Source organism: Mustela nivalis, assembly GCF_964662115.1.
Source record: "Mustela nivalis genome assembly, chromosome: 13".
Lineage (NCBI taxonomy): Eukaryota > Metazoa > Chordata > Mammalia > Carnivora > Mustelidae > Mustela > Mustela nivalis.
In genome coordinates, this window is record NC_139032.1 from 411,046 (window position 1) to 425,035 (window position 13,990).

The 13,990-nt window shown below is 44.8% G+C and overlaps 1 protein-coding gene across 5 annotated transcripts in view; it reads right to left on the minus strand.

Annotated features, from left to right (window-relative positions):
- Positions 1-3,709: 3,709 nt before the first annotated feature.
- Positions 3,710-13,990, minus strand: part of LOC309847267 (contactin-associated protein-like 3) — a 160,569-nt gene continuing 150,288 nt past the window's right edge. For 2 of the 5 annotated variants that reach the window (XM_082697203.1, XM_082697199.1), the window contains 3 exons: positions 10,970-11,200; positions 10,676-10,747; positions 3,710-6,486 (listed from right to left, as the gene is read on the minus strand). In XM_082697203.1, coding sequence (XP_082553329.1) covers positions 6,293-6,486; positions 10,676-10,747; positions 10,970-11,200 — 497 coding nt within the window. In that variant the 3' untranslated portion in view covers positions 3,710-6,292. The remainder of the gene's footprint in view (positions 6,487-10,675; positions 10,748-10,969; positions 11,201-13,990) is intronic. The other 3 variants (XM_082697201.1, XM_082697200.1, XM_082697202.1) reach the window with 3 other exon arrangements.

The window sequence follows — 13,990 nt, forward strand, 5'->3', positions numbered from 1 at the left end:
AAATTTGACAAATTCTTAGCTAGGTTAAGTAAGAAAAAAAACACAAAACACTCAAATAAATAAAATCAGAAAATAAAAAGACCACAGAAGTAAAAATGGTTATAAGAGTATGCTGTGAAAAATGGTTTGCCCAGAAATTGGGTAATGAAAAGAAATAGAAAGATGCCTGCAAACTCATGACCTACCAGGGCTGAATCATGAACTGGAAAATCTGGACAGACCAATAAGTATTAAGGAGCTTGAATCTGTGATGAAAAACCTTCCCACAAGGAAAAGCCCAGGACCAGATGGCTTCACTGAAGAATTCTACCAAACAAAGAAGAATTAACACAATTCTCTTGAAAACCTTCCAAAAAATTGAAAAGAAGGACCACTTTGAAGCTCATCCTAGGAGGTCAGTATCACCTTTAGATCAAAGCGAGACAAAGAAACTGCAAGAAAAAAAAAAAAATACAGCCCAGTATCTCTGACCAATATTGGTACAAAAGGTCCCAGCAAATACAAGCGAACTGAATCCAACAGCATATTAAAGGGATTATACACCACAACCAAGAGGGGTTTGTTTCTGGAATAGAAGCATGATCCGGCACATGAAAATCAATCATGGTAACTCACCACACTCACAGAGAGAAGGTCAAAACCACACTACCACCCTGGCTGGTACAGAAAAGGCATTTGACAAGATTCCACAGCTGTTCTTGGTGTACAGTCCTGGACCAACAACCTTCGAATCCCATCTTTTTATTACCTTTGTCTGGCTTTATTATCAAGAATATGCCTTTTTTTTTGTTTGTTTGTTTGTTTCCCCCCTAAATATGTGGCATTATATTGGAAGTACTTACTCCTTGAGTAAGGGTAGAACTTGAGTCCACCAGGACTTGGACTTTGTGAAAGGAGTTTTGACTACTGATGTCTGAGGTCCTGGCTGGGATGCTTCCCCCAGAGAGGAAAGGGCCACCCAGTCCAATACACTCCACACCACCCACTGCTGAGGTTGTGAGGAAGAAACAGACACAGAGGGTAGCCTTCCAATGCCTCTTTGAACCCTGTGGAGAGAAGGGTTCCTGGGTCATCAGAGGTGTCACTCACTAGCAGTCTGCACCAAACCAGAAGGGTTCAGCCCAGAACACCGGACACAACCCCCCCCCCCACCACCACGCATGCCCTTTTGGTTCACTACTGGTCTTCTTAGAGCAGAATATCTCTTTTTCAGTTACACCCCTATCCGGACTCTTGCTGCCAGTGCGAGACACTAGAACATATGAAGTGGAGCCGTATGCAGTTACCATGTCATTCATATCACAGTTTCTAGATTCACCAGCTTATCCACATGTTATTAATTCTTTTAAAATATCCTACAAAGGTATCAGTATTATTATTTTGAAGAATTTTCTTGCAGTTTATCCACATATTTAACTCTGTGCCCTTCATTCTTTCCTGTATCTCAGACCGTGCAGTCTCTACAATTGCTTTTTTGTGCTCAGGACACATCCTTTGACCCGTGTTGACTTATGTAGTAGCCATGTGGTTATTTAAATTTAAGGAGATTTTAAAAAATATTTTATTTATTTACTTGACAGAGATCACAAGTAGGCAGAGAGGCAGCAGAGAGAGAGAGGGTAAATCAGGCTCCCCGCTGAGCAGAGAGCCCAATGTGGGGCTCGATCCCAGGACCCTGAGATCATGACCAGAGTCAAATGCAGAGGCTTAACTCACTGAGCTACCCAGGTGCCCCAAATTTAAGATGATTAACATTAACATTAACATTAACATGGGGTTCCCCAGTCAGAGAAGCCACATTTTACATGCTTATTGATAACCATATGTGTCTGGTGGCTAATTTTCTATTCTCATAGAAATTTCTACTGAGCTGTGTTGCTTTAAAATGTCATTAATGAAGATCTCCACGTGAAGATGTACTCACTTTTTGTTATCCAAAGTGTCTTCCCTTCACACTCCCTTTTCACAAATCTTCTCCTGAGTATAGGATTCTGGGTTGGATCCCTGCATTTGCATATAACAAGGGTAAGGAGGTGCTTCTGTAATCCTGCAGCTGAGAAACCCAAGGTCAGTGTCCTTCTCCCTAAATATGACCCTTGTGTACAACCCCAGATGAGGCTGGAAATCGGGGCCTGGCCTGGCAGGGTCCTGCTCCTGTGACTGCAAGTGTCCTGTGACCTGGACAACCATATCTGCGGCTCCTGTTACTCCCCTGTAACCATGGATAAAGTGGATCCCACATTGTTAGCTTGGATGTGAGATGGTAATTAATGAGTTACTTTCAGTTAATGAATCTTTCCCATGGGGCCTGAACTATCGGAGTCAACTGTTTATATTGAAAAAAGATACCGAAATAACCACTTTCATTCCCACTTCAGTTTACTTTATATGTATGAGATCTCCAAAGCCTCAGCTGACTCAACAGAAGCAGTAAACTAACAGACTCACTGTGGGTAAGGGGTCGTACTAAGCCCTCCCAAGGGTTAAGTCAGTGCTTATGAATACGTTCATCCCCCCAAAATGTCATAATTCTCACATGTGGGTTTAAGTAGCCCAAAGATCTAGCACTAATAACATTTTTGCTCAGCTGTAGTATTTTCAACGTGTACAGAATCTTCCAATGCCCTAGAGCTTGAAAACGAGCCCATGGTCCCTAGGGGAGCCTTGCGTGCACATGCGAACCAAATCCATTTTCTCATTTGGAAGACAGACCACTTCACGTTTATCACTATCTTCCTAATTCTTCTTCCCATGTTGCCACGCCTGATGAGCCAGGCTGGTGTAGAGGAGACTGCCAGGACCATGGAGAGCGCCGAGGGACCCTTAACATGTTAGTTACATGCACAGCGAACAACAGATTAAATAACCCAATAAACGTGTTCATTCACTATGGGTCCATGGCCCCCCATGTGGAAAGACGGTCCACGCCCCCCCCCCATGTGGGAAGACAGTCCACGACCCCCATGTGGGAAGACTATTTCAACATCCCAGTCACATCATCACCATCCATTTATACCCTATACAGGAAAATATATCCATCGTGTTTGTCCTCCTTCAGGGCAAGAATCATGAACTTTATATTTTATTCTTAAAAAATCCATGGAAAACAATTATCCACCAGATGTTCTGTAAGGAAAGAAAACAAACAAACAAAAATTCCAGAAGTGCTGATTATTCTAGTTGCACGGAATGCCCCAACATGTTTTTCTCTATGGCTATATAATGCTGGGTCATAGTGAAGGCGGCTTTACGTCATCATGGAGTAAGCAGGGGTTCTGAAGTTCTAGTCTGAATAATAAGTGCTAATTATGTACTATTTTCCTTTTCTATTTGGAAATAAAACTTGGGGAATTATTGTCTTTGAACATTTATTTCATAGAAAGATGCTATTTGCAAACTGGGATTTGTATATTTATAGTGCTCTAGAAACCCAGCTCCGGGAGGAAATCTTGTGTAACCTGTTTTAAGTACATAGTAAACATCCAATGAATAACTTACTGAATATTAAATTATTGTTCTCTGGCAAAGGTATAAATACCTACATTCATAGGTACTTTAAGTTGTAGTAATCAATAAATACTAGGCACTTTATGTTTTACTTTGTGTTTGACAATTTAAACACCTTCACAAATCATATTAACAGAGCACAGTATTCTCTATATAGAGCAGAGATAAAATAATACACACACCACAACAGAGTATATGCATTTGCACAATTTTTAATAATTTAGGGGAAAAACAATATAATTTCATAATTCAAATTTCATTCAATTTCTCTTAAAAATATTTTCCTAATTTAATTCAAAAATGTTATTTCATTAACAAATAAGCAGGTAAAATTTACAAATCAGTAAAGTGGGTGATTCGTCACTGCAGTTTGTTACAAATATTTTGTATTCTCTTTTAAAAAGAGAGCAGAATACAATGAATTTCACTATCTATAAATCTGCAAAATGCCAGCTACCGAAGTGATTAACATTTCCGGAACTTACTATGATCATTTGTTAAAGTTGTAGTGATTTCAGGGTGTAAACAGTCAGCTGTGCATTAGCTAGAAACTATCGTTTTTGTGCTGAATCCTTCTCCACTCTGCACAAGACTTTTGGGGGGAGGGGAGTATATATCATTCACCAAAGTAGGTTCTTCATATATTACTCTATTGAGACCCTGAAAATCCTTCATTCTTCACTTAAAGAAACTTCAATATAGTACTGTGGTAGATTAACCTTCATGTGACTCCCATGATCTGCTGCTTCGAGTCCTGTGATCCCCTCATCTTCAGTGTGGGCAGGACTTAGGACTTGCTTCTCACCAACTGAATTTGGCAGTGGTGATGGGCTGTCATTCCCATCATCACATTACAGTGTATAAAACTCCGTCTTGTTAGCAGACTTGCTCTAGAGTCTCTGTCTCTGTCTCTCTCTCTCTCTCTCTCTCTCTCAATCTTGCTGGTCTCGAGCAGAAGCAGGCTTCCCAGAATCTCCCAGCAGTTAGGAACGGAATGCTGCCCATAGCCATAAGACCGAGGACTTCCCCAGCTGAGTCTCTGGATGAGGACACAGTCCTGGCTGATGCCTCAAAGCAGCCTTGCAGAAAACACAGTAAACCGTGCCCAGCTGCTGATCCACAGAAACTATGAGATAATATACTGTGATGACTTGTTAAACGTCATAGAGAACTAATATGAAACCATAAGAAAAAGGGGGTTTTGTTTTTGTTTTTGTTTTGAGAAAAGAGTACAGAGGATATCTTTTCCTATTATTTAAAAAAGTCACAATAAAATGGGCATACACTCAAAGGTCATAGCAAGGCTCAGTGTATGGAGTTCTGGGTGGTCCTGTTGTGGTCAAAAGAAGCAATGTGATTCCTGGCAGGCACATGGCAAGTGGATTATCAAGACCGTAGCACTTTTCACTTAGAAATGGCTAGTGAGTGCAAATGGTTGGCTCCGTGCAATTATCCTCCGACCCCTACCACAGAAGTCATTACTGGAACAATTCCTGTGGCTAATACAAATTCTTTACACCTCGAGTATGCAAATATCCCCGAATATGAAATGAACTGGTTGATTCTGGGTGCTCTGATGGAAGACTCTGACTCCAAGATCCTGGATCCTGACCAGCATGACAGATTGGGTCCAGATCCCACAACCTGCATTTCTCCTGGCATCAGCACCCTTCCCCCGACATTCCAAACAGTGACTAGACTGAGGTGGTGTTTCAGGGGATGGCTTGCCTAGATCACTCGGAATTTAGAAAAAAGAAATGTAGAATTTTGTTCAAAACGAGTCTTTCCCCAAGTAAATGAAAAGACAGTCGCAAGACATCCAGTTGTTGGGACAACCTTCAGAACAAGAGAACCACAAGGCTGCAAGGAATCCTGATCATAGCATCCCACATTTGAAAGAAACAAATTTAGGATTAAGTTCATACTGATGAAAGGGAGGAAGGATACATTTGCAGTGTTAAGGACAGAGTTTATACCTGAGCACTACTTCAGTTAGAAACCACACATGTTGGGGAGATCGTCAGCGGATCTTTATCATGATTTACAACGATTAATATGGTGAATTACAAAGGAAAAAAAAGCAAAGTAGTGCAGACTAGAATGCTTTACATGCTTTGCTACCTATGAATTTTTCTGTTCCATAAATGAACAGAATACTACAATTTCATAGCTGACATTTAATATTCATTTCATCACTAAAAGTGTATGCAAACTGACTTAAAAGAGACAGATCATAAAAACAATCAGCCAAAAAAAAAAAAAATGTTTTTTTCTAGTTCGCTAGTGCGTTTTCGGCCCGTGAGCTCTGGTTCACATGGAGATAGAAACGCACTCCACGACCATCGGAGAAGCACTTCCCGGCTTAGAAGCATCCGCAGGTGATTGATAAAGTAGGCAAAACACAGATTTGCATGCGACACACAACACTAGGGTCCAACTTTTATAAACTTCCGGGTCTCATTTTTAAGAGAGTAGGACCACAGCTCACATCCTTGTTCTCACTTCAAACCCAAAGTCATTATGCAAACCACGTGTGAATTTTCAACAATTGGGCCAGACAGTCAGACACCGCTGCAAAGGGGTTAATGGGCACAGCCGAGTCCTTCTACACACACAGGTCATGAAGCAGCACGGAGCAGAGCCTCCCAGGACCGCAGGCGAGCAAGCTGACAGTGCTGCAGGACAGCCACCTGTCCGGGGGATGTGGGGGGGCTTTGTCCGTGGGGAGCCCCCGCTTAGTGAGAAAGTCCCATCACCAGAGCCCGAAGTGAGGCACTGCTGCCCTTCAGAAGAAATACTCTCTCTGGCTCTCACTGACTGAGCTTTGCACGTTGACCTCACTCTTCAGAGCCGTCTCAGCACTGTCTCCAGCCGGGGGAACAGTTGACCCATTTTTTTGGTACAGCCACCTCTGCTGATAAATGCGTGCAGCTATGGCGGTGAGACAGAGCAAGACAAATACCACCACCGCTATCACACCTGGGGAGAGAAGTGGGAGGCGCAGTCACAACACAGATTTGTAACACACAGGACTCACGTAGCTGACAGCAAGCTCATGTACATCACACACGCATCGTCAGGAAAGTGGGCACTGGCCTACTGGAACACTGAGTTTACTTCTAAGTCCACACGTCCTTTGGATACAGCAGTTTTATGCCTTTAGACTAAAGATCTACTGGCCTGGCTTTCACTTGGTGCCTGCCTGTTAAAATTCAGAACCACAGCGTGGCCTCTAGGTCATGGCCCCACGTCATGCTAACAAGCGAGCACGTTTTCATTATTTGAAAAGGATGGAGTGTATAGACTTGTCATAGAGTAACTAAATGCTCATGTACAAGTACATTAAAAAGATCTGCTGCTGACGTTCTGCAGATTTACAGTTCTGTGGTGAGTGCACCAGTTCCTTCTATGACGCTAGAAGAGTCTTACGTGATCTCTGCTGCTGGGAGCCATGCTTTGTGCATGATCCCCTTCAGGTGCTTGTGTGTAGGGTCTATGGCTTGTTTTTAAGCAAGGAAAACAATGGAGGTGATGTGCTGTACCTTGGTTGTGTGAATATGGTACGTGAGACAGTGGGACCTGTCTTACGGGACCGTCTCTCTTCCTGCTGGCAGTAAGGGGGCAGGCAGTCATGGTGGGAGTCTCTATAGGAATTCTTACATGGCATGGAACTACAGGGAACCTCTAGGTGCTAAAGGAAGCCAGCAACAATTGAGAAGCTCTCGGTACTACAGCTACAAGACTCTGGATGCTGTCAACACCCATGTGGAGGAGGAAGTGGATCCTTCTCCAGAGGAATATTCAGATGAGACCTCAACACTGGCTGACACCTTCATTACAGGCTTCTGTGACACTGAGCAGAGGACCCAGCTAAGCTCTGCCAAGACTGCCGACCCACAGAAACCTGGACATACTAAAAGGGAGTTGGGTTAAGCTCTACGTGGGTGGTGATTTGTCAGGCAGCAGTAGATAACCGATATACCACTGTATTAAAAATTTGTAGAAAGAGAGACAATGTTCAGCGATAGGGAAAACAGATTATTTGACATCTTTTGCTGGTAATGCTTTAAGTACTAAAGTGTTAGCTGTGTCAGTGCTTCTCAACTTTGGCTGCACGGCAGATTATAGCTCAGAATCTTTGGTGGGAGGCTTGGACACCAGTATTGTTTTAGAAGTTCCTCTGATTTTTTAAGGGCTGCCCATGTTGGGATGGTCAGATGAGGCCTAGAGGCGGTTGCTCAAGCTGCCATATTCATTAAAGAATGAATGTTAATCCATACCCAAACAGGGAGGTACCAAAAAAGCATTAATCAGTCAAACACTTTTAAGATGACTGACACAGGCATTGATATTCCAATTAGCAAATGTTAGAAAATGCATTACTGTTTAGTTACGTGAATCCAAATTCATGTTGTTAAATGAAGATTCTTCACTATGCTCTGGGACAGAGATAAAGAGCATAATGGAGCCCAACAGACTCGCAGCTCGGTGGGTGCCTCCGGTCACAGGGATTCCTGAGCAGATGCTCAGAGCCCCTGGGAAGATTCTTAAATACTAACAAGTACAACAGTCATCACGTTCACCACACTTTGCACCTCACCTGACAACAAACAGTTGCTGCTTTAATTAAAGTTTTGTTACAGGACTTCGCTTTGAAGAGCTACATTGTATCCAGTTTTAGTATCAGGGACAGGAACTCAGTAACAGTGATCAGGCCACTTGATTATCCAGTCACTGTCACCATTACCCTCAAACACCCAGGATGTTATTGTGTATGTAACTGAGTACTAGCTTGTTTGTTCTGTGAGACTTGGTAGGGTCCTAGAGCAACCTCTGTCTTCATCCGCTCTCTGAAGAGACTGAGATGATGTGACTAATGCATCCAGTGCCTTCCATAACCTTCCTTTTGACAATCCCAGTGTGAATGTGTTTGTGACAAGCACTTAGGTCTGTCTATCTCTCCATCCATCTACACATCTGTGTCCTTCTCTATTTGTCCATCAATACAATGGATCCTGTGGCAAGAAACACTCTGTGATCTCCGGTGTACCAGGTGTGAGCATGATTTAGGTTAATTCCCCTTTCGGTATTGTTCCCTTTGTTTGCAAGAGGAGAGGTGACGGAGGGCAGCACGTGGAGAAATCCACCTGCCAGGGTGGTTCTTTAACCGGACTAAGTACTTTACATGTGGTGTGGTCTGGGGTCATTCGGACACAGGGCTGAGGATTCCACCCAGGATTCTATACTGCAGCTCAGTGCAGCACACAGCCACCACACAGATCGAAGGCAGAGCCAGGTGAGTTGCAGGGGCCATAACCTGAGCTGTTCCCTCCCTCACACCCTGTGTGGTCTGATTCTCCCTCCTGTCTGTCAGGAGCCAAGCAGGATTTCTCAGGGGAAAAATATAGGTGCAACTTACTTTGTACAACTTGCCAGTGATATTTAACCAAAGGTGATAAAGCCCCAGAGACCACGCCTTCTCTTCTAGCACCAACCTGACTACCATCGTTGCTCTCGCTAAACATGGCACCAACCGTGACAGTTTGCATGTTTCGACTCTGATTCCTATTTCAGAAACATGAATCACATTTAAGTCGATTTATTTTAAATCAGCTTTTTGCCTTATATTGAAGTCTTCTCATTCAAAATAAATGAGAATGGCTCAGGATTAAGACTTGATTTATATTTTAACACAAAAGTATTCCTTTTAGGTATACATTTTAAATAACACATATGTTTCTTTGTTCCTGGAGTTGTGAAATCAGAAGATCATGTGCCTCATTCATTAGAAAAACAGAAGTGGTTGGGCGCCTGGGTGGCTCAGTGGGTTAAGCCGCTGCCTTCGGCTCAGGTCATGATCTCAGGGTCCTGGGATCGAGTCCCGCATCGGGCTCTCTGCTTAGCAGGGAGCCTGCTTCCTCCTCTCTCTCTCTCTCTGCTTGCCTCTCTGCCTACTTGTGATCTCTCTCTGTCAAATAAATAAATAAAATCTTTAAAAAAAAAAAAAAAAAAAAAAAAAAAGAAAAACAGAAGTGGTTAAGATAGGAATGGGCAAGTTCACTTTCTTACACAGATTTGGTCAGCACTTGAAACTGTCTGAGTACCTTCCTAATAGTTTGGAGAAAACTGGCATCTTGATGAACAGAAACCCAATGGGCATATGCAGTCTGGTCTGCCTGAGAAGCAGACACCCACTTGCATCCCCCAGCTTGGGGACGACCTCCCTTTTCTGGAGTAGCCATGGGACAGAGAGCCGCTCGCTCCCTCCTCGCCTGCAGAGTTTACAACAGACACATTCCAGTAGTCTAATAAATGTAGGCCTTCTCTCAATCATAAGGAGGATACTTGAATAGTCATTTTTTAAAGCAGGCCTAAATAAACTCTGTTTCAGAGAATACAGTGGGAGATATTTAGGATGGAACTACCTGTACCTTTTCAAATATATGTAAGTACATAGAAAATGTCAATATACATTATATGTGAATATATATGTAAATACATGTATGGTTTATCTATAGGACTTTGCTTTAAAGAGCTGTGTTATATCCAGTTTTACCATCACATGTATAGAATACATGTGACACTAAACGTGTATATATAATACAAATATATGTGAATAGTTACATTTAGAAACACAAATAAATATATGTAAATCTAAGATAAGACTGACACCAGGAAACAGTTCCATATATTTATGTTTAGAAAAATCTTTAGGTTTTCTATCTTTATGTTTATGAAAATGACAACTTGCACAGTTTAGGTGGTTCTAAACTCACTTAATGCTTTACTTTTAATATTATTTTTAAAAGTTTTGGGCGAATGGACTGAGAAGTTGTGGCTGTTTTGGATCAAAGAAGTAAAGGTGAATATGTCATATACGTGTATGTGTATATATGATCTCCTGGGACATATGAATGGGTATTTTCAAATGAAAAACCTTATTACTCTGTAGTTCGGCAACTATCCTTTAACAAGTGTCTCAGTCCTACCATGGGTTCCCTCCACTCAGCTCCCCTGAGCCCCGGCAGAGGCCGACATGGGGGCAAGCCCGTGAAGAACGCCCGCAAAGGGGTGTCCTGCCATTGACCTCGCCCCCCAGCTCGGACTCCGGAACACGGGTTTATGCCCGCAGTGACAGCAGCGCCAAGGTCGTTCACCGCCCGGTTACCTCCGATGACAGCAGGGCCACTTCTGTCAGCGCTAACTAAGGGCTCTCCCCCGTCTGCCGGTCCAGAACCACCTACAGCAGAGAAAGGAGAATGACAGAGGCAGAGGAAGAGGACTTTGGTGACATTCGCAAACATCCGACAGGAGAGCAGAGCGCTGCGCGAGCAGAAAGGAACAAGAAACCCAGACCAGAGCAGGGCCAGGCGACCCCACCGAGGACCTGGGCAGCTCCGGGGTGCAGACGAGGTGGAGGACAGCGGGCGGCGAGCGCGACTGCGGGCGGAGGGGCACGCACCTGCGCCACCTGCGAGCGGGCGGGTGGCCTCCCGCGCCGGGGCTCCGGGCCCCGCGGACTCCGCGCACCGGGACGCGGTGGCCACGTGTCCACGCACGGTGACCACGACGGGGCCGCTGGGGCGCAGAGCAGCCTTGAGCGGAGCGGCGGGGCCGAAGCGCACAGCTGACAGGCAGCCGGTGAAGCCGCGCACGCCGGCCCGCAGCGTGTCCGGGTCCGCGCCGGGGGGCTCTGTGGGCAGACAAGCCGGGCACTGGTTAGGGTGTGGGAGGCACAGGCCTGGCCCGTGTCTGCAGGGCCGCCACCAACTGACCCGCTCTCCGAACCCTCGGCCCCTCCTTCTGTAGGGCAAGACAGGCAGGGCGGTCCCTACGGCCCCCGCTGGTGACCGGCGGACACCAGCTCTGTCCGCAGGCAGGCCGAAGCGACCCCGGGGGCAGTTCCGCCCAAAAAAGGAATCCACTCTCTGCCGTTACGCGTTTCAAAGATCACAGCAGTATTTTGTAATGGAATCTGTGGCCGGTAATCGAGGTGGCACAGTGAAATGTCACCCACGCGTGGGGACAACAGTGCTCTGGGAATCCCTGGGGTGGTTCTAACCTCCCCATTTACACTTGACTCTGGCCCTGTTCTCAGCCCCACAGAGGTCGCACCCCAGCTGCAGCTGCCACCAAGGAACCCCACCTCCCACTGCCTTTCCCCTGTCACAGCGGTGGGCTCTGTCCCCTTCCCGTAAGTCTGGGCTGGCTCCCCGTCCTAGCCCCCGACCTGGCTCGGATCTGACCGAGGTTGGTTAGTGGGAGAAGGGCCGCGACAGACCCAGGAGAGCAGAGCACCAATCTCTTTACCTGGAGGACAATTAGCCCCTACACTGCACTTGCTCAGTGCGCCCCAAATCTGACCCGGCCCAGTTACGTGCAGGCTTCGGACGTTTCACGGGTGCGCAGGGAAGCCGCCTCAGTGTGAGGACCCGGGGCGTCCGCGTCAGACTCCCTCCCTGCTTCAGTGTGTCCGCTAGTCGGCTGACACCTTCTCCTACCAACCACACACAACCACCAAGAATTCACCCGGTGCCTTCCATAGGCCGGCCACCGTGCGCGGTCATTTCATTCCTGCTGGAAGCCAGTTGACATTGATTTCAGAACTGCGACCTGGATCCAGGCTGGTCAGGGGAACCGTCTTTTCAAAAGGATATTATCTCTATCCTGCCAATGGCTTTTGGACATGTTGGTAATTGCTCGCGTTAAGGGAGGGATAAATGGGGATCGTTACACTATTTTTAGACTGACTGCTGTACCTTCCGCAGAAGAGATGCACGACTCTACAAGTCGTTTTGGTTAGCGCGACAGCAGGTCTTAAAGTTCACCCTGAGGATCTCAGCTGTGATCTGTCCCTCTTGATGTTGTGGATAAACTCTTAGAGGGTAGTGTTTGCTTCCTTGGAGTTTCTGAGAGGTGCTCTAAGGCTATGTAAAAGACCTCTAAAAGCAACTAAAATGAGGGGCATGTTTACATTGCTACAATCCTCATAAAGAACTCTCTGAAACACACAGCTCTCTTGGCCAGGCTGCTCATATGAGGCATCAAGGAGGCTTATGTATGATGAATTCCAGGTAGACTCTCATAGTGAAGTAAGCCAGATGGAGACAACTCAGTTGAATGATCATTTTAGATTAAAGAGCTCTTCTGGGGCACCCAGGTAGTTCCGTTGGTTAAGGGTCAGCCTTTGACTCAGGTCATGACCTAGGGGTCCTGCGATTGAGCCCCTTCATGCTCCCTGCTCTGTGGGGAGTCTGCTATTCCCTTTCCAACTGACCCCACCCCACCTGCAGCCCTAAGGCACTCCTCTCTCTCTCAAATTTAAAAAAAATAATTAAAAACAGAGTTCTTTAAAGGGCACTTTTTTTTTTTTTTGCATTCAGACAATATATCTTCCATAAAGAAAGGTGTCCTTGCTTGAATATACTTAAGAGAATATCAAGAAGAACTAAAACAGGAAAACGCTGTGATAGTAACATAGGACTGCCACAACGCTTCAATACTAAAAACAAAAACAAAACACCACAGGCCAATTAAAATTCCCAACCACTGAGCAAAAAAAGGAACCGGACAACACTCACTTTCCTGGTCAAAGTCTGACATGAGCACTACCAGGCTAGGGTCACAGAATCAATCCTGGGCAGATGTGTATCTTACTAATTAACTGGACTAACTTTGTGAAATTTATTTTAAAGATAAATTTTAAAATGTCTATAGGCAGTGCTATTATTCAAGAAAGGAACTCCGGTATCTCAATGTGGTTTTAATGTGAATCTCCCTGATGGCTAGTGATGATGAATATTTTTTTCATATGTCTGTTAGCCATTTGTATGTCTTCATTGGAGAAGTGCCTGTTCATGTTTTCTGCCCATTTTTTGATATGATTATCTGTTCTGTGTGTGTGTTGAGTTTGAGAAGTTCTTTATAGATCTTGAATATCAGCCTTTTGTCTGTACTGTCATTTGCAAATATCTTCTCCCATTCCATGGGTTGCCTCTTTGGGTTTTTTTTTTTTTTTTTTTTTTTGACTGTTTCCTTTGCTGTGCAAAAGCTTTTTATCTTGATGAAGTCCCAAAAGTTTATTTTCGCTTTTGTTTCCTTTGCCTTTGGAGACATGTCTTGAAAGAAGTTGCTGTGGCTGATATCGAAGAGGTTCCTGCCTCTGTTTTCCTCTAGGATTCTGATGGATTCCTGTCTCACATTGAGGTCTTTTATCCATTTCGAGTTTATCTTTGTGTACGGTGTAAGAGAATGGTCGAGTTTCATTCTTCTACATATAGCTGTCCAATTTTCCCAGCACCAGTTAGAATGGCCAAAATTAGCAAGACAGGAAACAATGTGTGTTGGAGAGGATGTGGAGAAAGGGGAACCCTCTACACTGTTGGTGGGAATGCAGCTTGGTGCAGCCACTTTGGAGAATAGTATGGAGATTCCTTAAGAAATTAAAAATAGAGGGACGCCTGGGTGGCTCAGTGGGTTAAGC